Source organism: Vespa crabro, chromosome 8 (assembly GCF_910589235.1).
Source record: "Vespa crabro chromosome 8, iyVesCrab1.2, whole genome shotgun sequence".
Lineage (NCBI taxonomy): Eukaryota > Metazoa > Arthropoda > Insecta > Hymenoptera > Vespidae > Vespa > Vespa crabro.
Genome location: NC_060962.1, coordinates 8,695,088 through 8,722,192, shown reverse-complemented (window position 1 = coordinate 8,722,192; position 27,105 = coordinate 8,695,088). Strand labels below are relative to the sequence as shown.

At 34.7% G+C, this 27,105-nt stretch overlaps 4 protein-coding genes across 5 annotated transcripts in view; 2 read left to right on the top strand and 2 right to left on the bottom strand.

Moving 5' to 3' along the window:
- Positions 1-3,725: 3,725 nt before the first annotated feature.
- LOC124425953 (TWiK family of potassium channels protein 18-like) lies at positions 3,726-5,587 on the bottom strand. Its single transcript, XM_046967076.1, has one exon. It carries the CDS (start codon positions 5,438-5,440, stop codon positions 4,346-4,348), a length of 1,095 nt encoding a protein of 364 aa, XP_046823032.1. The 5' UTR covers positions 5,441-5,587; the 3' UTR covers positions 3,726-4,345.
- Positions 5,588-8,069: 2,482 nt separating this feature from the next.
- Positions 8,070-13,198, top strand: LOC124425956 (putative carbonic anhydrase 3). Its single transcript, XM_046967082.1, has 6 exons — positions 8,070-8,241; positions 9,905-9,952; positions 10,888-11,043; positions 11,125-11,348; positions 11,636-11,869; positions 11,999-13,198. The coding sequence occupies exons 1-6, from the start codon at positions 8,205-8,207 to the stop codon at positions 12,179-12,181; spliced, it is 882 nt and encodes a 293-aa protein (XP_046823038.1). The 5' UTR covers positions 8,070-8,204; the 3' UTR covers positions 12,182-13,198.
- Positions 13,199-13,230: 32 nt separating this feature from the next.
- Positions 13,231-27,105, bottom strand: part of LOC124425955 (anosmin-1) — a 15,149-nt gene continuing 1,274 nt past the window's right edge. For both annotated transcript variants that reach the window (XM_046967080.1, XM_046967081.1), the window contains exons 3-9: positions 24,145-24,269; positions 17,865-18,057; positions 17,450-17,776; positions 14,861-15,057; positions 14,289-14,433; positions 13,830-14,050; positions 13,231-13,517 (exon numbers count right to left, since the gene is read on the bottom strand). In XM_046967080.1, coding sequence (XP_046823036.1) covers positions 13,287-13,517; positions 13,830-14,050; positions 14,289-14,433; positions 14,861-15,057; positions 17,450-17,776; positions 17,865-18,057; positions 24,145-24,269 — 1,439 coding nt within the window. In that variant the 3' untranslated portion in view covers positions 13,231-13,286. The remainder of the gene's footprint in view (positions 13,518-13,829; positions 14,051-14,288; positions 14,434-14,860; positions 15,058-17,449; positions 17,777-17,864; positions 18,058-24,144; positions 24,270-27,105) is intronic.
- On the top strand, positions 15,606-16,536 carry LOC124425958. The gene has a single exon (XM_046967084.1). It carries the CDS (start codon positions 15,658-15,660, stop codon positions 16,426-16,428), a length of 771 nt encoding a protein of 256 aa, XP_046823040.1. The 5' UTR covers positions 15,606-15,657; the 3' UTR covers positions 16,429-16,536.

Below are 27,105 nucleotides of genomic sequence, written 5' to 3'. Positions count from 1 at the left end.
TGCAGGAAAATCACTGAATGATAATCAAACTCCCTTATCCCTATCCCTTCACCTATCCTCCCCTCTCACCCCCCTCTTCGTCGCTTCCTATTTTGTTTCGTTTTCACCCCATTAGGCTTCTTGTTCTTCGATGAAATCTACCGTGAATACCGTTTCGTTTCGGTTAATCGACGAGATCGTCCGATCGATTTCGATTATCGAAGTCACGTTTAAACAGCGATCTTTGGCTCCTGCACAACTGTACATACATACATACATACATACATACATATATGCATATATATATATATATATATATATGTATATATATATTCTCTTTTTTCTTTTCTTCTTTTTTTTTTTTCCTTTTAACGCGTTACCATTCTGTACGTGATCGTGGCAAAGGAAGAAGGGGGTTGAGGGGGTTGAAAGAAAAAAAGCAGCTAATGCGAGTCGCCATATTGAAAGGGATTTGGCAAGGTACCAATGATCATTCCTGTATCGACAATATTCACCTCGTGTCGTTACACGAAAACGTAGATACGTATCCTACATATTGTTATATATTGTAGTATTGTTCGTCGGTGTTGAATGAACTTTTTCATTAAAAGGAAAGAAAAAAAAAACAACAAAAAAAAAAAGAGAGAGAGAGAGAGAGAGAGAGAGAGAGAGAAGCAGAAAGAAAAGAAAAAAAAAGTATTCCCTAGGTAAAGCACGTATCTATCGATTTTGCATAATACTTTGTATAAAATTAAAAGTTATATTTTTCATCGATTATGACCATCTCGAAACCCTCATCATCTTCAACTCTCATGAGTGAAATTTTTCATATGACCGCTCGAAAATTCTTTATATCGTTAAAATTTATACGAGGGCGAGGCGAGGAGGGGGGGGGGATTGAAGGCTGGAGGTTCTTACGAAAAAGAAAAGAACGTTCTTTTCTCTTTCTTTTTTTCTGTTTTTTCTTTTTTCTTTTTTATTTTTCTTTTCCTTTTATTTCTCTCCTACCGCCCTCTATCCCGTGATTTTCGATCGATCGACGAATCAATGTTGTTCATTCAATTCTCTCGCAACGGAGAGATCGAGAGAGAAAATTCGTAAAGCACGGCGGGAGACTTAATCTTTTTCCCGTTCGTTTCGTTCGATTTGTCAGCGGATATCCCAAAGAGACGTGAACCAAATCGCGAAGTTTTCATCCGTTTCGCTATTTATTCAATTTATTGTTCTCTCTTTTTCTTTCCCTTTCTCTCCTCTTCTCTATCTATTCTCATCCTTTTTTTTTTATTTCTTCCATGTACGTATAGTCGTATAAAAAATATACTTTTTCCTTTTTTCTTTCTTTCTTTTTCTTTTTTTTTTTTTTTTTCTTTTTACAGGTCAAACAATTCGATCTTTTGAAATCCTCCGGCGTAGTTTCGTATTTCGAGATGAAACGAGGGAAAAGTGAAATGCCAAAAAGAGTGTGTTTCGCAGGATCTCTCCATCAGAACCTAAATCTCCTTTGAACGTGGTCCAACGATAATAGTCAGTCCTCTCTTGGATTTACATCCGGTTACTGTAGGCCGGGGAAATGAAAAAAATAAAAAAAAAAGAAAAAAAAAAAAGAAAAAGAGACAAAAAAAAGAGAAAAATAAATCTCTCGTTATTTTTCGTTATTCAACGAGAGATCTGGAACGAGAAATAACGAGAGGAGTTTCAATCTCTCTCACGCATCGAAATTCGGAACGCGCTTGATATATCAAATGAAGTGACAAGAGAGAAGTAGAAAGTTGAAGAGAGTGCGAGGAGAGAGAGAGAGAGAGAGAGAGAGAGAGAGAGAGAGAGAGAGAGAAAGAGAGAGAAGTATTTGTAAGAGGGAGAAAATGCTTATGCCGTCATTCGATGCTTCCCCACGCTTAGTTGCACGTGCTATGCCATTACTGCCGGCTCGAAAAATTCTCACGTATTTTTCCAACCTTTTTCTTACCTTCCTCCTTCTGATATCTAGTTTTCTAGATAAAACTTTCGACTGTTATCGATCTCCACCATCGCCACTTCCTTCTCCATTTCCTCCTTCGAGTTTACGAGAAAAATATATTGTCTTCTATACATAATATCTATACTTTGTCATAACGATAGAAAAAAAGGAAGTATAGTTCTCGAGAAAGTGGTAACAACTAGGATATAATGATAATGTTGAGGAAAAAAAATAAGTAAATAGAAAATGAATGAAAAGCAAGACCTTTTCAAATATATATATATATATATATATCCCGTGTACCGAGCGTGAAGATTTTTTAATGTTCTATCGATTAATTGATAAAATATTTTTTTACGAAAACATTACTACCTACTTCTCCTTCTTTTTTTTTTATTTGTTTTTTGTTTTTTTTTTATTTTTTGCTTCTTCTTTTTTTTCCTCCTTGATTGCATTTAATCCTTTCCATGCGAGCGATCGATGGAAAGAGAATCGCACGAGGTTGTTCTCCGATGTAAAGGGAGAAGTGCCCAACGATGGATCATCGTATAACTCGGAAATTCTATTGCGATAACTCGATCCAAACTGAAAGTCGACTTTGTGCTCGGTGAAACGTATAGAAACGACGTTGGACTCTATATTAATGGGTGGTAACTCATGGTAGCTCAAGAACGTAACCGCGAAGAGGGATAACTTTGAGTAGGTATATCAAAGTAAGCCAAGCGTAGAAAAGAGATAATCAATTTTATTTTGAAATCGAGAATTATTTTATAATCAGCTCTTATAAGTTTTTACTATTTAGTTTTTATAAAGTTGGTCGGTCCTTCTTTCTTTTTCCTTTCAATCCCTTCCCCATCTTTTTCTTTTTTTTTTTTTTTTTTATTTTGTTGTTTAATATGAACACCATGGGAGATCTTTGGAGTCCTCACGTACGCGGATATACGGGCAACCTAAAATCGAAAAGAGGGCTCGTGGGAAGCATAGTTTCTGCAGTGATTCGACAAATCGTCGAGAACTGCAGTCCGTTTGTGTGTTCAGGTGCCAAGTGAAGGAGATCGGACCGACAAATTGCTCTAGAAACTTCGAAAAACATCGCTCGCAGATTTTAAGAATTCAGGAGGTTTGCCAAACGACAGACTTTCGTCGCAGACCAACAGACCGCAAAGAATTTAATGTCTCGAAGAAACGACTAATTTTCTATCTATGAAATTTACGAACCTGACATACGCGATAATCTTATCTCATTTTAACCCCCCCCCCCCGCCGACAATCCCCATCCCTATTGAGATTTGTCATTATTAAATCATTATTTTTATTTTGGTATATGGATTATGTTAAATGATTTTAATCGATCGTAATTGTTCGAAACTCTTGGATTAATATTTTATAGATGTTTTTATTTTAAACCTATTAATTTTTTAGATAATACAATTTAGCATTAACTTTAGTATCAATTAATTTTTGTTTACCTTTAGAGTCGATTTGGATCGAGAGATGATGAATTGACAATATCGACTGCTAATTTGTAGAAAATTACTTTACCGACGGATGCTTCGTGACTATACAGAAACCTGCAATATCGACGGACGTAAAATGAAATGATACACCTCTCGGTCGATAATCGTAGGAAAGATCTGTCTGATTTGATAATCATAGGGAACTACTTGAAAGAAAAAGAAAAAAAGGAAGAAAACAAAAAAGGAACATTTTCTTTTTCATATTATTATTTTTATTAATTATATTAAATAAATCCTATTTATTATATAACGCATAAATATTATATCAGATATATAAGCGTCAAATTATTTTCGTATAACATTGTCAAGTGTTTAAATTATTCTCATAAATCTATAAACGTAGTCGGTGTGAGTCATAGCTTTTTACGTTTTAAGAGTTGTATTTTTTTTTTCTTTCTCTCTCCTTTGAAAGAAACCGTTAAAATATTTCGCAAACGTATATAAATATTTAACATGGAATGTGGTATATAATTTATTGTCAAAGAAGCGCGATTACCAGCTATGTATATTTTCCTTCCCACGTGTACCATGTGCTTTCTCTAATGCATGCCAATGACTTTTCAATGACGATAAATTCATTTTAACGTCGACAGTATCGTCGAGATAGTTCACCATGGTATTAGCAAAATAGAGTTCGACTTAGTATTGATAAATATAGATAATTCGAATACATGAGAAAATTCTCATGTCGGTTAAAGGACAGACAGAAAAGTAGAAAGTAAAAAGAAAAAAGAAAAAAAAAAAAATAAAGAAAAGAAAAAAGAAGAAGAAATGTTAAAAAATGACATGGTATTATCAAGAAATTATCTTGATTTGTAATTCGAGACAAGATCCATTCATGATAAGACGATCTTAAGAGTCACGAAAGTTTGTCGAACGGAGGAGAAAAAACTCAGACTAAACTTTTCGATCGGCAGCACGTAATCATCTGATGATGAGCAGCGTCCATCGCGTGATCGAGCTGCTCCTTTAGTTCCCTCGCTTTCACGTAAACGTCCTCTTTCATAAGATTATAACACATGGCGATCAGTCCCATGCCAAGAAGAAGATAGACGAAATTGATGACCAATTTGGTATGACTGCTCTCCGTGGATTCACCGAGCGTCCATCCAGGTATAAAATCTCCCATACCGATCTTACAGAGTGAGGTCACGCAAAAATAAGTGCTGTCGAGAAGATCCCAGCCCTCCCATTGGGCGAACATGATCGATCCAACTAGGACATATCCAAAGATAACCCAAAGACAAGCGGTAGAGGGTACGGTTATCCTTTGCCCAGGTTTTCTCTGTCCCGTACACTCGTGTAAATTTGTGTAGAGCCATCTGAACGTTTGTGCCAAGATTTTTCCCATGTTTAAAAAATATAAAACATATAAGGGAATTCCCAATACTGCATACATGACCGTTGCACCTTTGCCCCATGGAGTTCTAGGTACCAAATTTCCATATCCGATCATGGTGAATATCGATAGGCAAAACATGAGAGCTGCGGGGAATGACCATTGCTCGGACGAGGTCATACCGATGTTACAACTATTTTTCAAATAGACAGCGGTAAAATTTTCCTGAAGTTCCCTAAGAATATTGTTCGATACAACGAAGAAAGCCGTCCTGTTGAATATATTTACCGTTTGGTCGCCTGCTGTTCTGTACCAAAGAATTTCAGCGTACATCCTTTGAATCGGATAACGATAACAGTCAGGATCGACGATACTGTTTTGCTTCTCGATCATTATGAAACCAAAAGCACCCACTATGGCATAGCCAACGACTAGTCCACCTACGCCAACTTGAGTACACATAAAAGCGACCAACTTACGACAACAATCCTTTATTCGTTCTCTTGCGTCTGGTCCTGTAGACGTTGAGGAAGAATCACGACTTCTAAGGGACGATCTCACCGTTGGCCGAACCATTATTTTACAACGATCAACGGACCTGGAGTAATCAAAAAAGTAAGAGAGATACGATATCGTGGGGAACCACATGGAACTCCACCCTGGCTGACACTAAACGACTTTCCTAAACCGCTTTTCTATTTTCGTTCGGAACGCGCCTCTTCTTCGTCTCTTCGTTTCTCTCTCTTTCTCTCTGTCTCTCTCTCTCTCTCCCTCTCCCTCTCTCTCTCTCTCTCTCTCTCTCTCTCTCTCTTTCTTTCATCGCACATGGATACATGTATATAAGCATGTAGATATATATACATTTATATATGCATACAGCATCCATCTTTCTCTCTTCTCTTCGTTTTCTCTTTCTTTTTTACTCGAAATCTTTAGCGTACTATATCCGACTCCACTTTATATCAACTTAGTATTCTCTTGGATATTAAAAGAAGAAGAAGAAGAAGAAGGAGAAGGAGAGTACAGAGAGAGAGACAGAGAGAAAGAGAGAGAGAGAGAGAAAAAGAGAGAGAGAGAGCTTTCTTATCGATAGAAAAATAAAAAAGGAAAAAATTATAAAAAGAAAATTTTTTCTTATTCCTTATTCGGACAAGTTTCCTTACTCATCTATCTTTCTACTGTCATTTTATTATTTGATTAGTTTGAATCGTCTCCGCAGTACGTTAATTAATAAATCGATAAATAACGTAAAAATCGTGATTCATAAATCATTGGCGATATCGTTTATTTATTATCGAGCGTATGTCTGTTCTTCGATGTTTTAATTAATTGCTTTTTTCTCTCTCTCTCTCTCTCTCTCTCTCTCTCTCTCTCTTTCTTCCTTTCTTACTTTCTTTCTTTTTATGTTTTCAAAAATAGAAACGTATTAATGGAATAATGGCATTTTCTATTTGCTCCTATGGTTATATTATTGGCATTATTTCAACCAGACCGCGAATAGAGAGAGAGAGAGAGAGAGAGAGAAAACGAGTACCGAGTTTCACGAACTTTCAGTTTCTGCATATCTCAGTAAGAATAAGTGGTTGGACCACGTTCGCGAAATATACCGCGAAACTTGAAATAGTTACACTCGAGATAGTTATTTCTCTATGCTGCCAAATGAATTCTTTACGGTCTACGCCCTCTCTCTCTCTCTCTCTCTCTCTCTCTCTGTCTCTTTCTCTTTCTCTCTCTTTCTCTTTCTCTTTCTCTTTCTCTTTCAAAGATGAGAAAACTATCATCGGACACATAAAAAAAATCGAAGGATATTTGATTGAGAAAACTTTTACTTTTACGTAATATTATTTTCTATCAAAAGAACTTTCATTTTTTCTTTTCTTTCTTTCTTTCTTTCTTTTTTTTTATTTTTTTTTTTTTTTTTTTTATTTGTTTATTTCTATTCTACTTTTTCAGATCGAGAGAGAAAGATGGTTGTTTTGCGAAACTCGATACGCAGAATGTGTGCTCGTTTTCCTGGTCATACTATTTCAAGATGTAGACAGTATCATTTTACGAGCTCCTTTTCTCTCTCTATTTCTCTCACTTTCTCTTTTTCTCTTTCGTATTGTTTGAACTTTATCCGATTTTTTATTCCAATCTATTCGGTGAATGTCGAATTAAAAATAACATTACGTACCGATTACATCAACAGATAAAAATTTCTTTTCTCTTAATTAATTCATTTATCATTTTATTTATCATTTCGACAAGTTATATCTAATAATAATAATAATAATAATAATAATAATAATAATAATAATAATAATAATAATAATAATAATGATATTTTAAAGTGAAAGTAAGATTTAGATATCTAATAATCGATATTAAATAATTCCAAGAAAAAAAAGAAAGAAAGAAAGAAAAAAAAGATTATAACAATTAAACAAATCAATCAATCAAAATATCAATCAATAAATAAACATTAATACAATAACAAATAATAATGACGATAATGAGAAAAATATAATATTTCGTTTTTCGAATAAATGGACGCGATCGTTGGGGGGGGGGGGGGGGGAAGGAAAAAATCCTTAGTGATAAAAGAAAGAAAAAGAAGAAGAGAAAAAGAAAAGAAGAAAAAAAAGAATCCGTTGAACGTATAAATATCAAAATGGAATCTTTTTGTTTTATCTTTGTTTCATCTTTTTTTCCTTCGAATAAAAAAAAGTTCACGATCGTGTATTTCGGACGAACGAACGACAAACGAAAGAACGAACGAACGAACGAACGAACGAACGAACGAACGAATGAAACGATAGAACGATAGAACGAATGGCGTTGGTTGTGTCGATTGAAAAGTTTAGAGAGGAGAGTTTAGAAGAGGTGCAAACCAGCGTGTTTGAAGCACGAAGCCGGTCAATTGGACGAGGGAGGACGCGATCACGAAACGGCTGATCGCGCTGCTGGCTTCGTCCAGGCTCGTTGACGAAGCTCGTGCAAACGTTAAATCTCGTCGATAGGTCCTCTCTCACGTAATCTCGAGGGTTATTCAGTCAGATTTACGTCGCGTATACAGCCAGTCAGTCAGTCAGTCAGTCAGTCAGACAGTCAGTCAGTCAGTCAGTCAGTCAGTCAGTCGTACACCTGACGCTGACACACGACAATCGTGTGTGCGTGCGCGTGTGTGCCTATCTTTTTTTTCTTTCTCTATCCATCTATCTATCCATCTATTTCCATTTTTTCCCTTATTTTCTCTCTCTCTCTCTCTCTCTCTCTCCCTCTCTCTCTCTCTCTCTCTCTCTTTTCTTTTTTCTCCTTACCAAACGAATTCTCTCATTTTAACGAACTCTATCTCGAACCAAGTTTTTTATTTGCTTTTTTTTCTTTTTTCCTTTTTTTACTTTTTTTCTTCTCTCCTTTCTTTCACGAGATGTGGATTTATCCTACGTTCCTCATCGTTATCGCAGGTAAAAAAGAAAAAGAAACGTAAGTTCGCGATCTTTAAACTGTTCTGTCTCTCTCTCTCTCTCTCTCTCTCTCTCTTTTTTCTCTTTTTCTTTGATAGGAAATGTAAGAGATGAGGTTTATGAAAATCTTTATCCCTCCCTCCCTCCCTCTCTATCTCTCTCTCTCTCTCTCCCACACTCTCCCTCTCACTCTCTCTTTCTCTTTTCATCTTTCCGAGGGGTGGCTTCGTTTAATTCGATTTTTCCAAGAGTCTTAAATCCCTCGGGTCATTCGTTTCCAACAATTTCATCATTTTTATTCGAGGAAGCCAATAAAAAAAAAAAAAAAAAAAAAAAAAAAAAGAAAAAAGAAATAAATCCATGCCCTTGCTCTTTCATGCGAGAAAATTCCAAAGTTGTTATATGTATTATTATTTTCTTTTTTCTTTTTCTTTCTTTTTTTCTTTTTTTTTTCTTTTTCCATTGCGACGGTTTATCGACACGAAACATCGTCGAGAACGACGATGACGATAATGAAATATTGCGATGATTGAACGGAAGTGCGAGTTGCGTTCATTAAAATCTGCTGGTCGTTCGAACGATTCGACTATGTAATATAACGATAATAATGGCTATCTATAAAGCGCCGGCGTTTCTATCTACGTTACACGATTGTGCCTCAATCAGGATGGATGTTCTTCATCTCCATCAATCGTTCTGTTCTCGGAAGTTTCTATCTCTTTCGTTCTCTCTCTCTCTCTTTCTCTCTCTTTCTTTCTCTCTCTCTCTCTCTCTCTCTCTCTCTCTCTCTCTCTCTCTCTCTCTCTCTCTCTCTCTTGTTCTCGTTTCTCTCGTATCAATGGTAACAAAAAGTGCGTACATCGAATGGATGTTCCGCGCGAGTGACCAAATGAATCTGTGCTTGGGCTTAACGGTCAATGAGGTCAATTCTCTTTCCTGTCGTGCACATTCAATTACTTGTTGGGTTCATTGAGTAAATGCACTACTGACGAGGAAACGTTCTTTCCCTTATTTTTTTTTCTTTTTTGTTTGTTTGTTTGTTTGTTTATTTGTTTGTTTATTTGTTTGTTTGTTTGTTTGTTTGTTTGTTTTACTTTTCGTTCGGTGTTCTACGTTTCCACTTTTCAATCGATTAAATGATTAGTCTCAAAGAAAATCGAGTAGAATTTTCTTTTTCTCTTTCCCGTTCGTATTTGAGATTTCAAATAAGAAAGATATAAGAAAAAGAAAAAAAATAAAAAAAGAAAACTAAATAAATAAATAAAAGAAAAAACAAAAAGATATGGAAAGAGTGTATTCAATAGAATTTCGTTTCAATGAATTTCATTAGGTCAATGAATATGTATCTCATTATGACGTATTGTTCAATTCGATGAGATGAATTCTATTCGATAATGACTATTACGTTAGAGATGTATTTATTTAGTGTGACCTGATCGATTACGATCAGAGTCATGGCAATTTCATTCGCTACACAATCATAATCGTTCTTTCCTCTACTAATTACAATTCAATCTAAATTTAGATCGTGTAATCGTGTAATCTTCTTTTGTAATTTTTTGCACTCATGTATATAAAATTTTTTTGATTTAAATAGATAATCTATAATATATATTTATAAATTGTATGTTGAATTTTTATTTTTGATTTGTTTTATTTCTAGGTGTTCACACGGTCAGAACGGCCGATTGGTCTTATTGGGGAGATCATGGTAATTTGCCTATAATCAATTTTAATCTATAACAATAAGATAATGAAAAATGATAATAATTTTTTGACGATTGATGTACGATGAAATTATCGATAACAGTCGAGGACGAAGATAACGAATCGTTTACTTTTTAATCGTCGACAAATAGTAATCACAATGATCGAGCGATCGATAAACTATTTTTTTTCTTTTTTTTTTTTTTTTCTCTTTTTATGTTTTCCTTCTTCCTTTTCTTTTTTATGCTTACGACTGACAATTTAAAGAAATTAAAAAAAAGAAAAAAAAAAGAAAAGGAAAAAACATTGAATATTTACTCGTTATTTCATTTATCTAATTTTATAAATACTTTCTCTTATAAATAATGTATAATATTATATGAGCGTTTTATGTACGTATTTTATTCGACATTATGATATTTTTCTCGTAATGACACGTCGGCACGTTAACGAACGTGACACCCAATATTAAATCGTAATCAAAAGATCATAAGATTCTTAGCGTACGTTATTAATTTCTGCACGGCCAATGGTACTAATAATGTGACAGTGAGAATTATATCGTATGCCTCGCAGAGACCAATGCTATTTCTAGCAAAATCGTAACCGACTTCGCAACTTCGTTGAATATAAATTTACTCGTACCTACGCGAGAAACTTCGCGACAAATTCAATCGCTGATAACTATTATATGAGATTGGATAATTTGCTTATAACTATTTTATGCGATTTGAGTTCACGATAAAAGAAAAAAGAAAAAAGAAAAAAAAGAAAAAAAAAAAGAAAAAAAAAAAAAAGAAAAAAGTAGGTCAATGAACAAAATGTGTGGAAATTTTTTGCGAAAAGAAAAGAAAAGAAGAAAAAAAAGGTTTCATAATTATTTTTCTCTTCTTTCTTTTTCTTTTCTTTTTTTTTTTTTTTTTTTGTTTTCCCATTTAGGTCCTAATAATTGGCCAGGACAATGCAAAACTGGAAAGAAACAGTCGCCCATTAACATCGTTACGGTGAATACGATAAAAAAAGATTTGGGTGAGCTTAATTTCATAGGATACGATCATTCGTTCAACGGAATGGTAACCAATAATGGACATACCAGTAAGTAAAAGATATATTAGATAATAATTCATTTCGATAAATGCAATTCGTAATAACCACGATTATTTTCATTTTCAACAGTACAAGTTAATCTTCATGATATGCCAATGCAATTGGAAAGCGAATATCTTTCGTCAAAATATACCTTCGAACAATTACATTTTCATTGGGGATCTGAGCATACAATAAATTCTTATCGTTATCCCTTGGAAATGCATTTGGTTCATTACAATGATCAATATAATAATGTCAGTATAGCTTCTGAGAATAAGAACGGTATAGTCGTGGTTACCGTATTGTTCAAGGTAAATATACTTATGTTATATTTACCTTTGTTGTTCTCTCTCTCTCTCTTTCTCTCTCTCTCTCTCTCTTTCTATTTTTATAAGAAAGAAAAATAAAAATATGTGGGCAGAACAGCGGGGGAGGGAGAAATATTTGAGAGATACGATAGAAAGGTATATTGAAAAAAAAAATTTGAAACTGCATCGAAGTTGAGCTATTTAAAAAAAAAAAAGAAATGAAAAATAAAAAAAGGAAAGGAAAAAAAAAATACATGATAATTTATAAATATATGATAATTACGTTGTAGTTAAGTCAGGAGGATAATAAGGCATTAGATCCAATAATAAATGCAACTGAGCAAGTTTCAGCATGGGTCGGAAGTAGTACAGCTGCATTAAGAGCAAAACTCGTTCCCCATTTATTACTTCCGAATAATCGTAAGACTTATTATACCTACGAAGGATCATTGACTACTCCTAATTGCCAGGAAGTAGTAACATGGTTCATAATGACTGAAGAACTCACAATATCCAAAGATCAGGTAAATGAATGTGAATACACGATTAAAGAAGATAATATCGAATAAATAATAAATATGGTTAAATTGAAGTGAAATGTTTTTTGTTCTTTTTTTTTTTTCTTTTCTTTTTTTTTTCTTTTTGCATTACAGTTGCGAGTCTTCCAAGGCGTCGAGTCAGCCAATGGTACATTGAAATTCAATTATCGACCGAGTCAAAATGAAGGCGATCGAGAGATTTATCATCATCTTTCAGGATATTCCAATGCCAGAAGAATGTTTTCCATTCATATATATCTTACCATTTTCTGCCTTTCCATTATGAAATTATCATAACTGCCAAATTCAATAATTTTTTGAACGGTAATAATGATCTTGCCAAAGATTACATAAGTAAGTATGACATATATATATATATACATATATATATATATACATGTCTTTTTTTTCTTCGATAAAACGCGTTATTTCGTAAGCAAAGTTTCCTTAATCGTTATTATTATTATTATTATTATTATTATTATTATTATTATTATTATTATTTTTATGCATAATCGCTGATAATATTTATTTAGCAACTTTGTATTTTCTTCGAGATTTAGGATAAGGAAGTTTTCTTTTCTTTTCTTTTTTTCTTTTTATACGTTACTAAAGTTATTTTACCAAAGAGAAATTGTGCCATTAGAAAGTGCCAAATAATGGAAATGTGTGTTTTTTTTTATAATAAAAAAAAAGAATAGTCAAATTGTATATTAGTTAATATTTGAAAACACACTCGACAAAAAATATATTACTTACTAAAGGTGACATGTTATCTTCTCAAATATACATATACATATATATATATATTTATATAAAAGATAATATTATATATTGTATAAAAATATTCACAATCTATGCTCATAATTATTATCTAATAGAAAACATTTGCCTTTCTACTTTTCATTTTACAATCGAAACGAATCTACAATAAGTATATGATGAATTTCTTTTTTTTTTTTTATATATATATATATATATAATCTCTTATATCAATCACATATCTGGTAATATATTGTACTATAAAATTAAGTGTCATAACAAACAACGACGTAACTATAAAAGGACTATAAAAAAAAAAAGGAGAAAAAATAAAGTCAATCGATACAATACACTATGCATATCTAATGCGTCAATAAGATTTAAAGTGATAAAGAATTTGCGTAGGAAAAAGTTTCAATATGAAAATTCACACATAAACAGAATAATGCATTTAAATACAAACCACTATAAAATTAGGGTAGTTGTTGTTGACTCGTCGAAACGTTCTAAAATATATATATATATATATATATATATATATATATATATATATATATATAAAACAATGTATGATAATTAGTAATTAAAACGAACGTTTCTAATGAAAAATATTGAATCAATTTGTCAATTAATTTCAATGTCAATCAGTATCCTCAGAATATTTTTTACTCTTGGAAGATTTCTTTTTACATTGCGCAGCCTTGTTACTCGAATACTTCCATCTTTTTTCATCGCGATCCTGTTGGCATCCCGTAGCGAAGAACTCTATGCTCGTACCATGCTCATCCCTTTTATCATTGCTATATAAATTTCTCACGTTCACGCTGTACGTGCAATCTTGTTTAAGATTACGTAGATCGTAATGGGGCGTCTGCGAAATAAAAATATCTTTTTTTTTTGTGTCTTTGCTTTTCTTTTTCTTTCTTTTTTTTTTTTTTTTTTTCTTTTCTTTTTCTTAACATTCTCGAGAGATCTTATTAGATATGAAAAGATATCGATCGTACGATCGTCGACGAGATTTATATGGAAGTTTGTAATCTAAGTAGTTAGAGCAAATATATGGTCGGACGATATCTCAGAGACCATTCATTTAATTTTTATTTACTTTAGCGGATAAACATTTTCATCGTTATCACGAGCAGACGATTAACGATAAATAAGATAAGAGAGACCTAAAGATTACCTGAATTGCTTTCCACGATAGTCTCTTTTTCGTATCCACATTGTCCTCATAAATCGACGTTGTACATGATTCTTCCTTCCAACTGATGTTATACATTTTTGCATCTTGATTAATCGTCCATACCAATCGTACTTTAACGTCACCACAATGACATATCATTCTTCTCACGTGAAGACCTTCCTGATATCTTTCGCACCTGCGAGAACGTCTTCCGACGTCGGCTTCAATTGAAAGTGCACATTTTTTCGATGACTTATTCGACATTAATTCTTATTCGTCGTCGAGTAAAGAAAGATAGATCAAAAAAAGAAAAAAAAAAAAAAGAAAAAAAAAGAAGGTAGAAGAAGAAGAATAAGAAGAAATAGAAAGAAGAAAGAGAAAAAAAAAAGAAAAACGAAACAGAAAAAGTAGAGAGAATCCTATCTAATACTTTCCAAAAAAGATTCTTCGATTTCTTACCAAAGGCCATATAATCCGTTGCGTTGAAAACTTTCGACGCCTTTCGTGAAGCCAAACGTCTTCCACCGTATAACGCGACCGCTTGTACTTGAAGAAAGTATTGACACTTTGGTTCTAAGTTCTTCAACTCGTAACAAGTTTTATCCTAAGACAATAAAGTTTGAAAATTCGTTGATACGAATGTCATGCGAAATTAGAATAACATATAACAATTCTTCCCTTGGCATTTTAATTGCATTCTCAATGAAAGTCCAAGGGACTTGTTTACATAAAAAATTTAGGACAGACAACGAACGAGACATTTAATATACAGTATGTCAGATTTAAATTTATTTTACGTGATTATTATTTCCTTTAATGTTAAATAAATCCAAGAAAATTATTTATTATTTATTCATATAAAAATATTATTGTAACTGACATCGAATTGTTTTAAAAATATTATCTACTGAATTGTTATTTTTTAATAATTAAGCGTATCCATTTAGATAATACATTTAAAAACGAACAACGATTTGTATTTAACATTTATGTATACGATCGTATTAAAAATTTTGTTAACATGATTGTACCTTTAAAACGGTCCTGTGATATACGAGTACAGAATCGTTCGTTGGACTGTGAATGCGTCTGCTCCAGAAAACTTTGTAAAAGGTTATAGGAACGTCCGATGAGGGTTTAAACCATCGAAGATTGATTCTCAACTTTCCACCGACCAAACGTGCCCCTGAAAGGGTCAGGTTCTGTGGTTCTTTAGGATTTCGTGGCTCTGAAAGTAAAAAAAAAAAGAAAAAAAAAAGAAATAAAAGAAAAAGAAATAGAAGATACAGGTTTTAGCTATATGTTCTTCCATCGACTATCGATTTCTGCATAATAAATTTAAAGGAAAATTGTACCTTTCACCTTTCATTAATATATTATACGATGATGATAGTCGGACAAAGTTAAGCCGATTAAAAGGATGAACAGCTTTTCTTCTTCTTTTATTTTCTTCTTTTTCATTTTTCTAATGTCAGATATTATTATCATTTATATATATATATATATTTTTTTTCTTTTTTTTTTCTTTTGCGTTTCAAACAAAAGGGGATATTTCGAATCGACTAATAATTAGACGTTCGACGAAAAACACAAGGATATTTATTAATAGTTAGAATCGTATACATATTTCAATAGCGAAACCAAGTATATACGTATATATATATATATATATATATATATATATATATATTTTCTTTTTTATAAATAATAAATTAGAAAGGACCATCGGGATTGTTCTTTCAAAGGGAGATACAGTCGATACGGAACAACTTCGAAGTACGGATCTGTCTACGTAAATAATTCTATAAATTTCAATCGGTTCTTATCGATGTCGATCAATTTTCAAAACATCAATCGATTAAACGTTTTAGCGAATTTTTTTTCGGGCAATGTTTTACCCATAACTTCAGACGGATCTGAATTATCCTTACTTTCCAAATTATATGCCATTTTTACTTGGATAATAGTATTAATATATACAAGTGGTTGCGTCATTGGAATATTTCGTGTGCCCAAAGAATATGCCTTGAAAGAATCTACAGTGAATTTAATAATCATCCTTGAGATTTTCTTTAATCTTTTTCATATGTACCGCCAAAGGAATCTTTTGAAACGATTGATCGGGAATTACAATTTTTTATTTTCTGTCGATAATGATTTATTAAAAACCATTGTTGTAACTTACGTTGGACCCGTAGAAAAAATGTTGAAATTTTATACGATTACCGAAGTCTCTACGGTTGTACTTTGGGTCTCAACGGGATTTATAACGTTCTTTCAAAAAGAAGAATTCGTACATGAGGATTACGTTCTACCAATTAGTTTCTCCGAGGAATCAATCTCACGTAATGTTTATATCATTAATGTTATCATTGAAATATTCGGATCTTTTTATGTGATTTTGAAAAAGGTCAGTACTGATATATACACTTTGCATTTAATACTATTGTTAACATCGCAATACAAGTATATGAGAATAAAATTCGGGATGGTATTTCGAAGAAAAGATAATTCTTTAAAATCGAAATATCTAAGTGATCATGTTATCGAAAAAGAACTTGATTCGTTGTTTCATCATCATTCCGTCGTTGTCCGGTAAGTCGGCCGTTTATTTCGTTAAAAATTATTTTTTTTTCTTTTTTTTTTTTTTTTTTTTTTTTTGAAAATCACACAGACACACGCTAATGCATCGTAGTAAATTTCTTGCTTTCTTTTTTTGTGTTTATCCCTTTTTTTCTTTTCAGAGCCACGATCATGCTGAAAGAAATACTCTCGTTCAACGTTTGTGTCATTCATTTGGACAGCGTCTTTCGATTTTGTTTTTTAAGCTTCATGCTTGCCACGGTATTATTTATGACATATTTCTAATGTAATATCGTCATTTAATGTGATTTTATACTTTTAGAACATAAGAATAAACATAGAAGGATTCATAATAATATCGTATAGCATTGCTGCTGTTTTACAATTGTACATGATATGTTTCTATGTACAAGAACTTTTCGAAGCGGTGAGTCGATAAACATAAAGATATATCAATTAATTCAATTTAAATCTCTTTGTAATTAAAGGTTACAAAATTGACGGACGACGCTTTTAACGAAGAATGGTATTCCTGCGAATTATCGGTGAAGAAAAATTTCCAAATAATGATACACGCGAATAAGTTGAAGTGCCAGCTAACTTCATGTCAAAGCGTCGACTTGTCCTTACCATCTTTCATGCAGGTAAAAGAAAATCCAAAGTTAATGCAACTTTCATCGCTCGTTTCTAATTAGAATTTTTTTTATTTTTTTTTTATTTTTTTTTTTGTTCTTTTTTTTGTTCTTTTTTTTTTCTTTGAGATTATGAATCAAGCCTACTCCATGTGTCTGCTCTTTTTGAAGATGAAATAAAACCGGTTTGAAGGTGGAAGAAATGTTGGACCCTCCGCAAAAAAATATCTCTCTTTGGGAGAATTTCATTTTGATGAGGTGCACGTGCTATTTCATCGAAACCAATTGTAAATAGGATCGATAAGAAATTAAACGTATCGATGTAACTTTTCCCTCATAGTTGTGAATTTCTTTAAAGCTTAAAAATTGATTTCTATAAAAATAGTTATGAACTTTGATAATTACCTTTTGTCTTGAAAGGTCTCGATGGTTGAGAGTAACCCTTCGAGCCGTTTCCATTGATCGCTGCAACACGAAATTGATACCAATGGCCTGTCTTCAATCGACCACGAAGAGTCGCGTGAGGTTTCGTAGAAACATGTCGGACGGTCCATGAACTTAATCTTGATTCTAAATAACGTGGACCAATAAGATGACGTTCCTCCACTAAATATCTGATATCCCCGTTACCGGATACATTTGGATAAACATGAGCAATGTTTCGCCAATTCAAATGGATGAGATTACTTTTTTGTTGTCTTATCTGTAGATTTTGCGGGATCGGTGGTAAATCTGGAATTTTAGAGAACTTTTATTAGAGAATTAAAATGATCGCGTTTATATTCATTATGTAAAATATATATTGAGAATGTTGATTTACCAGTTCTGTTGTCTAAACCGACGGGATGCATACATGTAACTCCGCAATCGTGCGAACAACACTTTGCCAAATCTGGACAACGTGAATCATTGTCGCAAGCGATCAAACAAACGGCTTCGAAGGGTGACATAAAAGCAGTATCAGGACAGTAACCAGGTTTCGAATAATTCGATGCTAAACAATTTTCTATACACTGAAACAATGTAGAAATATTTCTCTTTTCTAATAACAATATTGAGATTTTCTTTTCTGCTATTATTATATCGATCCTTTATATACTTTGACGATATTACTTCGAAGATATAAACCGCTTGAAAGTTAAATAATGTGTTTTCACTTGAAACGAAAAGAAAAAAAGAAGAAGGAATAAAATAAAATAAAATAAAATAAAAAAATTTGCGGTTAACGTATCCCAGAAGATCGCTCGTACAATTTTTCTTTCCTTTCCTCTTTGATCGTTGCTTGTCTCCGCGTGAAACCGATTTCGAAGTACCAAACGAGCTACCAAACGAGAACTCTCCGATCGTTGAAACGTATATGATTATCTTAAGAGTTATTTTGTAAATCGATTCAGTTGAAATGAATTTCTTCGTTATCTTGCCAAAAAATTATTTTTCGAGTGAAGAAAAGAGAGAGAGAGAGAGAGAGAGAGAGAGAGAGATCTAAAGATTCGACCCATTCGCTCGAACCAATCATCATCTTCAATTCTTTCAGTTTCGATTTGGATATAATAATAATAAAAAAAAAAAAACCGTTGATTACCATTAATTTCACTTTCATAAAGTAAAGATCAAAAAAGTCTTCCTTTTTAAAACTTTCATTTTATCTCTTACCTCTGGTAACATATTTGAACTTCGATAACTGATAAATCCTATGATACCTTGGTTAAAATGCATTGGGAAACATGAAACTTCGATTTCTGAATTTACCAAAGTAATTTTTCTCAAATGGATCTCTGATTCTTGGCCGTATCACTGGCAGATGCAAGGACGGTTGAATGTCGGAAAACTAGCTTTTTCCTTTACGATCAATGACTCGGAATGGTTCGACGTAGTCGGTGGGAAAAGATTTATGTTAGAGATATGTAAGTCTTCCTAGGAGGAAGAAATTAGAGAAAGGAAGGAATAAAAGAAGGAAAGGAGGAAAGGATGAAGGAAGGAAGGAATAGAAGAGGAAAAGAGATATATAGTTTTTCGATTCCCTTTATCCATCTCGTTCTCTCTCTCTCTTTCTCTCTCTCTCTTTCTCTCTCTCTCTCTCTCTCTTTCCCTTTATCTAGATCGGATCCTCGAAGGAAATCCAGAAACGTTTTCAGCGTTAGTAGTTCCGAACACTGAGGGTATTCGCTCGGACTGTCCTGGCTGTCGCAGAAGAGGCATATATCATTCGAACGGTCGAAGAAACTGGTTCGCTTACTTATTGGCCTACTTTTTACGAGCAATGTAGAGAGGCGAACGTGTGCTTGCCTCGGCATCGGTGATCGCCCTACGGGGGCCGTTGACCAGCTAATGAGAGAAGTTCGCTACGAAGATATCAGAAGAGATATCGATTGATCAACATTGTTGTTATCGTAAAATTTTATTTTAGTCAAACTTAACCTACTATTCCGATTTTATTCTCTTTCCTCTCTTTCTCTTTTTTTTTTTAGTCTTTCTCTCTCTCTCTCTCTGTCTTTATTAAGTCATTGATTTCTTTCCTATCTAGATTCTCTTCTAGAGTTTCTATTCTTTTTTTTTAAATCATCGCAGAGAGGCACAAAATTCTGTCCCATTGATATATATATATATATATATATATATATATATATATATATATATATATTCGGTGCATAGTTGATCGATAAAGGATTTTAAACGTTCATCGATCATCATTCGTTTTCTTCTCAGGCGAGCTATTAGTTGCAGCTAGTTGACTAAAGTCAAGTTTAGTCGAGTCGTATCGCCACGCCTCGTCACGTGTCGCTTCGTGACTTGTAACAGGTAATTGTGAAAGTTGCGTAAAGCGCGGAAGCTACTCTTATTTAATGATACCAATGGGAATATTTCGAATCGTATCGTCGGTATAATCTTCTCATCTTTATAGTTCGAAACTTTCCTCGAACCGTTGCCAAGCGAAACGGTGAACGCAAAATAAAGGACATAATTCAAAAGATTCGAACTCGAGAGAGAGAGAGAGAGAGAGAGAGAGAAAGAGAGATGGACGGGGGACTCCGAAAGAAAATAAATATAAGAAATACACACAGCGAGAATCGAATCGACGAAATCGATTGGAGCAAAAGAGAGAGAGAGAGAGAGAGAGAGAGAAAGAAAGAGAAAGAATTCAACCATCAGCGAGGTCTCGCATTATGCTCGAAAAGACTGGCACACGATGGTTCATGACCTTCGATTTCTCGACAGGAGAGGAGCGTAAAAGAAGAGGAGAAAGAAACAGGAAAGAAGAAGGAGAAGGTGGTGGCGGTGGTGGTGGTGGTGTTGCTCCTGGTGATGGGATTGGGAAGGCAATGTGGAAGAGAAGATGATGAATAAGAAGAAAACTACAAGGAAGAAAAAGAGAAGAAAGCGCAAAGTTAACGAAGTCGACCGCAAAGGAACGCCGACGAAACGCAGCGATATTGTAAACTGAAATTGTAATCCTCCCGCGATTCGTACTTGAATTAAGCCCAAGAAGGTCCTATCACGACTTTACTCTTGCAACTTCGTTCGAAGACCGGACTTGTTCCTCTCTCCCTTTCTCTTTCTCTCTCTCTCTCTCTCTCTCTCTCTCTCTCTCTGACTTTCTTTTCCCCAACTCCGTTCTTTCTTCATCATCTTCTGCATCAATTCAGAATCACGATCGCGTTGAGAAGAAAAGAAGGAAGCTTTTATCACCGTTCCCATTCGTGTTTCGATGACGACCGATCGTGGCGCCATTAACGAGGTAGATCGGCAGAAATCTCAATCTTTGCTTCTCTTCTTCTCTCTCTCTTTCTTTCTCTCTCTCTCTCTCTCTCTCTTTCTCTCTCTTTCTCTGTTTCTCTCTTTCTCCGTCTCTCTCTCTTTCTCTGTCTCTGTCTCTCTCTCTCTCTCTGTTTCTCTCTCCCTCTCTCTCTCTCTCTCTCTCTCTCTCTCTCTCTCTCTCTCTTTCTCTCTCTCCTTATAAAAGGATTCGTCGCGCGAAGATAGCCTGTAATTTCCAAGAGGGTAAATTAATGAAGTTTGTGTCCGAGAAACTTCTGGACCGCCCTCGTTGGCCCGAAGCAACATTGTTAACGAAATTGTATGGTGATTCATGCCGGGTCAATTTTTTACCTGTCGCGGAAATGAATAACTTTCAAGCGGAGAAGTAACCGTCCTCTTTCTTTTTCTTTCTCTCTACCTCTCTCTCCCTTTTCTTCCTCTCTCTACCTTTTCTCAGGTCAACATGAACTCTCCGATGCAATCAAAGGAAAGAAGATATTAAAGGTAGCCTTATGGTAACCATAAAGTTGCACAGCAACTTTTGATTGAGAGATGAGCAATCTTCGATCATCGGTTATCTCTTCTTCTTCTTCTTATTCTTCTCCTCCTCCTCCTCCTCCTCTTTTTTCTTCTTTTTCTTCTTTTTGCAACCAAATCGTAACCAACGATTCCGTTTAACGAACTCTTTGAATTAACTAGCAAGATACATCGAACAAATATCCATTAAAGGTTGTATGTAAATTGGAGATAAGATTCACCAACAACTTTACGACAAAAGAAAGAGCGATAGTGATGTATAAGCAAAAGAGAAAGAAAACATTTCATCTCTTAAGGATGACGAAGCAATACGGGCAACAAGGAGACGTTCAGCTTGCTACTTTGAAGTCTTTGCACCGAGAAGCAAACACGTTTTCCAATTCCGACAGCGGCCAATCATAAACTTTGCGAAGTTCATTCGTGACACATACGGATGTTCATAATTCAACGAGCCGAGAAATGAAGTCCGATTTTGACACATGCTCGTGGTCGATTGAGGCGAAGTACCACGTAGATTTAACTTTGCGATAACGGTTACATACGATGTTGCTTTGCAACATTCGAAGAGAAGTTACCCTTCGAGATTCCATCGACATTGTGAAACGAAACAAAAGAAGAAGAAGAAACACAGAAGAAGAAGAAGAAGAAGAGAAAAGAAATTCATAGTTAGATCGATGGATTCTCTACTTTTTCGAGGAAGTGAAACTTTATTCGAATTAAATATATTTCTTATCTGAGGACAAATTATATTTATATGAAATCATTTATAATATTTAATCCATTTAGCGATTAGATCATCGTCTTGTAAATGAAATTTGTACGTCATACGAATTTATTTTATTTTACGTCATACGATATATAATCCTCTTTACGAATAATCGCAAAGGATTTGAGGATGTCCGGCTGGTGTATTTCGCGAGTTTTCCAAAGAGCAAACGGTATACGATCTAATGTCACCGTTAAGATTGATCGTCGGTGCAACAGGGATAAGAACCTGTTTTCGATAATGTCGGAAGATACGTTTCTAGTCCGCCTATAGAGAGACAGAGAGAAAAAGGATGAGAGAGAGAGAGAGAGAGGAAAGAGCAAGAACGAGAGAGGAAAGAGAAAAAAGATAACAAAAAGAAATGAGTAGAGGGAGTCACAACATTGGAACTCGCGTTACGCGTTGCCGGTATAAGCTTTTATAGGCTATTACTTCGGAGACTTTATTGCCACCCGCCAGTCAAAGCTTCAGGGCTATCTCCTCCACCTTTGTCATAGTCCTCTATACCGGTACAACCGATTGCCTGAATCATTGCGAACGTTATGCAGCCAAGAGAGAAAAGAGAGAGAGAGAGAAAGTATTAGCAATAAAGGAACTCATTGGAGTCATCCAAACGTAAGTCATATTTGTATGTAACCGAGAACTCAAAAACTATAACACGATGATGATTCTCTCATCAAAGTTTAAAATAATATTTGCCATTGGACAAAACTTTCGAATACGTTTTCGATAATCGATAATCAGAATCAACTTTGGAAAATAATTTCAAAGTTCAACGGAGGTTTAACGTTAAAAGGTAGGAAGGAAACGGAAAGAAAAAATGTATAAAAAAGGAGAGAGAGAGAGAGAGAGAGAGAGACTAGTGCATCGATATTAAATATTAATGAACAGTCACATCCATAATGAAACGTGGAACGATTTGTAAGCACGTATCTTGGATTTATCGAGGAAATGACGAGATACGCGAGTGAGTTAATCGTTTGTAGAGGAAATAAGAAGAAAAATAAAAAAGGAAGATAGGACAAGGGGGGGGGGGAGAAAGAAACAAGAAAAGGAGGACAAAAAGCGGAAAAAAGTTCGAAGAAGAAAAGGAAAGAGAGGGAGGATGAAGAGGAGGAAGAGGAAGGAGGAGGAGGAGAAGGAGGAGAGAGGATAAGAGGTAGAAACACGAGATGGAAGGACAAGATCCAAGTTCCCAGGAAACCACGCTTACGTATAAACGGTTTGCTTGCATCGCGTTTATTTGCGAGGATCGAGGAATCTCTTTCTCCGGCACTTTCGCCCTCGAAATCGCGTGGATCCTTCGGCTCGATTAGCATTTTCGAAGTTCCACCTCTTGCCGCGAGCGAACCCCATAAATCGTCGAGCGTGACGATGATTCAAGTGGACGCGGATTCAGGGACATTCGCATAATTAATTAGATGCGGACGAAAGTGCACAAAGCCTCGAACGCCGAATGATTCATGCTTGCTTCTGCTTGAGTTTAAGCAGCAACGATGTCGTGGTTCGCGCACGATATATATATATATATATATATATATATATATATATATATATATATATATATATATATATATATATATATATATAGATGCGTACACTCACGTGAAAGCGCACGAGCGCACAGATACACGCACACACACACATACATACATATATACATACATACATACATACATGTACACGTAAGTACGCGCATGCGAAGAGAGAAAACCGACTGGTCCGGTGATTTTATCACGATATAAATTTTAAATCGTTCCGCGCTTCGAACAAAGTACTACACTAGCGTTATACTCTTCTTTGCGTTAGCCGCGCCTTTACTCAGCCTCAGGATTGGCCATTTTTGCACACTCGCTCGATCGTTTCGTTGAAGAAGAAATTGATCGACAAAGAAATCGATCGAGGGAAATTTAACGCTCTTCTTCCTCTTTCTCTCTCTCTCTCTCTCTCTCTCTCTTCCTCTTTCTCTCTACTTATCTATCTGTCTATCTACCTATATATAAACATATATTGTTCTCTCTCGAATCTGATTAAATTTTACCTCATCCGGATGATTATCCCCGCAGCGTGCGTCGCATCTGGCGACTCTGATCGAGTCGTACTCCTCGACATACTTTGTCCACGAGGCGAAACATCCTGGCAATAGCAACCACCATGGCCACCACTCTGTGAAGGAACAAATGAAAAAAAAAAAGAAAAGAAAGGGATCTGTTGTGTCTATTCATAAAACAAAATATATTATATCACGATACATATATTTAATATATTTATACGTATAACAAAGAGAAAGAGAGAGAGAGAGAGAGAGAGAGAGAGAGAGGGAGAAAGAAATAAAATAGATAAAGAAAGGATAGAAACACATGAAGAGGGACGGAAAATTTTCAATAAATCTACGTAGTTCACATATATAGACGACAGTATACAGAAAGTAGTAACGTAAACGATTGTAGTATACTACGTTTATGGATTGAGATATGACCGAGTTACCATTTCACGCCTCATTAAAGGGATCTAATGGATCTCACACGCGCGCGCGTGCGTATACACGCAAAAGAAAAAAAAGAGAAATAGAGAGAGAGAGAGAGAACAACCAGCTTAATCGTTCGTTTTATAGATATATGCCAAACCTGAGAAATTAACGAATCCGTTAAAAGGCTAGTACTTTATGTACATGAGTGTTATACCTATATAATACGTGCAATGTTTCTGGAATTTCTGATACCTCAGTGAAAAATCCTTGAGGATAGGACGTAGAGGTACTTAACGTTTTAACATAAGGATTCCTAGAAAGAGAAACGCATCGGATGAATCTCATAATGGAAGAGACCTTTAATACCCGTTCTCTCTCTCTCTCTCTCTCTCTCTCTCTCTCTTTACTTCGAGAGCTAACCGATCCAAGAAGTTCTCTGGCTATCATTACGATCTTAACGTTTTACGTTAAAAGCGAAAAAGCAGGCGCGACCTTCTTATTCGTCGGACTCTCGATAGGAATTCCGAAGGAGGAGTAGTAGTCGAGAAGAAGACTTCCTTCGCTCTCTTCGGGAACTCAGGGACCACGGTATCTCGATCGCGATCGTCCGCATAAATCGTATTTTGCTAAATCGAAGAACAATCTTCTTCTCTTTGGATTCGAAGCGGGCTCTCTCTTTCTCTCTCTCTCTCTTTCTCTGTCTCTCTCTCTCTCTTTCTCTCTGTCCTTCCTTCTTTCTTTCCTTTTATCTATCTCTCTCCGTTTCGCGTACGAGCGCTTCTTTCACCGGCGTTCGAAAGTAAAAAAGACGAATTCCTAAACAAGTTAAGTGGCGATCGAAGGTACCCAAGTCGTGGTACCGGCTTACAAGCTGCTAAGCCTCTTCTTCGACGAAGCGCCATCGTGGAAGATGCAATAGGAATGTGGAAAACTTTACTATACTCTTTCTTTTATTATCTATCCTATCTATCCTATCTATATATCTATCTATCCATCTTCATATATATATATATATATATATGTCCTTCCTTTTTCGTCCATTTAGAATTTTAAAATAACCACAAGAGTTTTCAACATTGATAGTTTATCTTCTTCTTTTTTTTATTAACGAACGTCTATCGTCGATCGTAGATTTTTTTCCTTAAAGGAAAAAGAAAAAAAAAAAGAAAGAAAAAAAGTACGAAGGAAAAGAAAGAGAAAAGTACACTTCGAAGATTTCATTGAACATCGATCGGATCGACCCTTTTAGTCTTGACCTTGTCGAGCAACAAGTTACGATATTTCCATTCTATACGAATCCGAGCAAATTCTCGAAATGGCACTGACCCGATCGTGCTGCTGAATCTTTCTATTTAATTCTTCCTCATTCTCTCTCTCTTTCTTTCTTTTTTTTGTTTTTTTTTTTTTTTTCCTTTATTCGATCGTGTCTCAATAAACTTTTTCACGATCGAACTTTTTTATTTCGTTTTCTTTTTTTGTTTTAGCTTTTACCACCTCGTCGTCACGCCTTCGATACGACGAAACTTTCATTTGATTAATTTCACGTGGGAATATCGAAATGTCACGATTGCGATATGTTGTTTACATCGTTGTACGTTCACGTAATTAAAAGTACCGATCGAGGGAACCAACCGAACGAACCTATGATCGTACGAACGTATAAATGATCGAACGAACGAATGAACGAACGAACGAACGAACGAACGAATGAACGAACGAACGAACGAACGAACGAACGAACGAACGATTAAAAATGTCTTCTTGAGAAAAAGCATACGCCTTACGATCGGTCCGACTTCTAAGATTTCATATGCGTTTGCGAGTATAAGAGAAATATGAAACTCTAATGCAGTCGAAACATCGAATTGTTTTGCATTGCCACACGTCGTAAAAGAGAAAGGGGATAAAGAAAGAAAAAGAGAGAGAGAGAGAGAGAGAAAGTGTGTGTGTATGTGCGTGTGTGTGTGAGAGAGAGAGAGAGAGAGAGGAAGCTTTTGAAACTTTATTTCGTTTATCTCTAGAAATGACAAAGATAGATTGATCGATTGATCGATTAATCGATTGATCGATCGATCGATCGAAAAAAGTTTGATCTTCGATAAAAAAGATTTTTTTGAATTGAAATGAAAAAACGAGATCGATCGACGTTTTAGAAATAAGTTGGTTGTTTCTTTTTCTTTTTTGTTTTTTTCTTTTTTGTTTTTTTTTTGTTTTTTTTTCCCCCGTAAAATGTCAAGAAATATGCGCGAAGAACATTAGAAAGTTTGAATAGATCATAGGGCAATCTTATATAGATGTTTAACTGCCGGTCGAGATGATGAGTACAACCTTTCTTTTACACCTTCCGTCTCGATCGTATCTGTCTGTATTAGCGATTCTTAATCAACTTAACTCGTACGATTTTCACCGTATAAACGATGGTTTCCCATTTTCCAATTCATCATCCTCGTTTTATTTATTTGAAATTTCGTTCAACTTCCATATTTCTACATTTATTACTTATAAAAATATTTTCTTACGGTTCAACAATAT

Excerpts from the sequence above, each read along its gene's own strand:
- LOC124425953 (XM_046967076.1), bottom strand. The coding sequence starts at position 5,440 with ATGTGGTTCCCCACGATATCGTATCTCTCTTACTTTTTTGATTACTCC.
- LOC124425956 (XM_046967082.1), top strand. The coding sequence starts at position 8,205 with ATGTGGATTTATCCTACGTTCCTCATCGTTATCGCAG. Across the intron at positions 11,044-11,124 it reads AACCAATAATGGACATACCA|TACAAGTTAATCTTCATGAT; the intron begins GTAAGTAAAAGA and ends CATTTTCAACAG. Across the intron at positions 11,349-11,635 it reads TGGTTACCGTATTGTTCAAG|TTAAGTCAGGAGGATAATAA; the intron begins GTAAATATACTT and ends ATTACGTTGTAG.
- LOC124425958 (XM_046967084.1), top strand. The coding sequence starts at position 15,658 with ATGTCGATCAATTTTCAAAACATCAATCGATTAAACGTTTTAGCGAAT.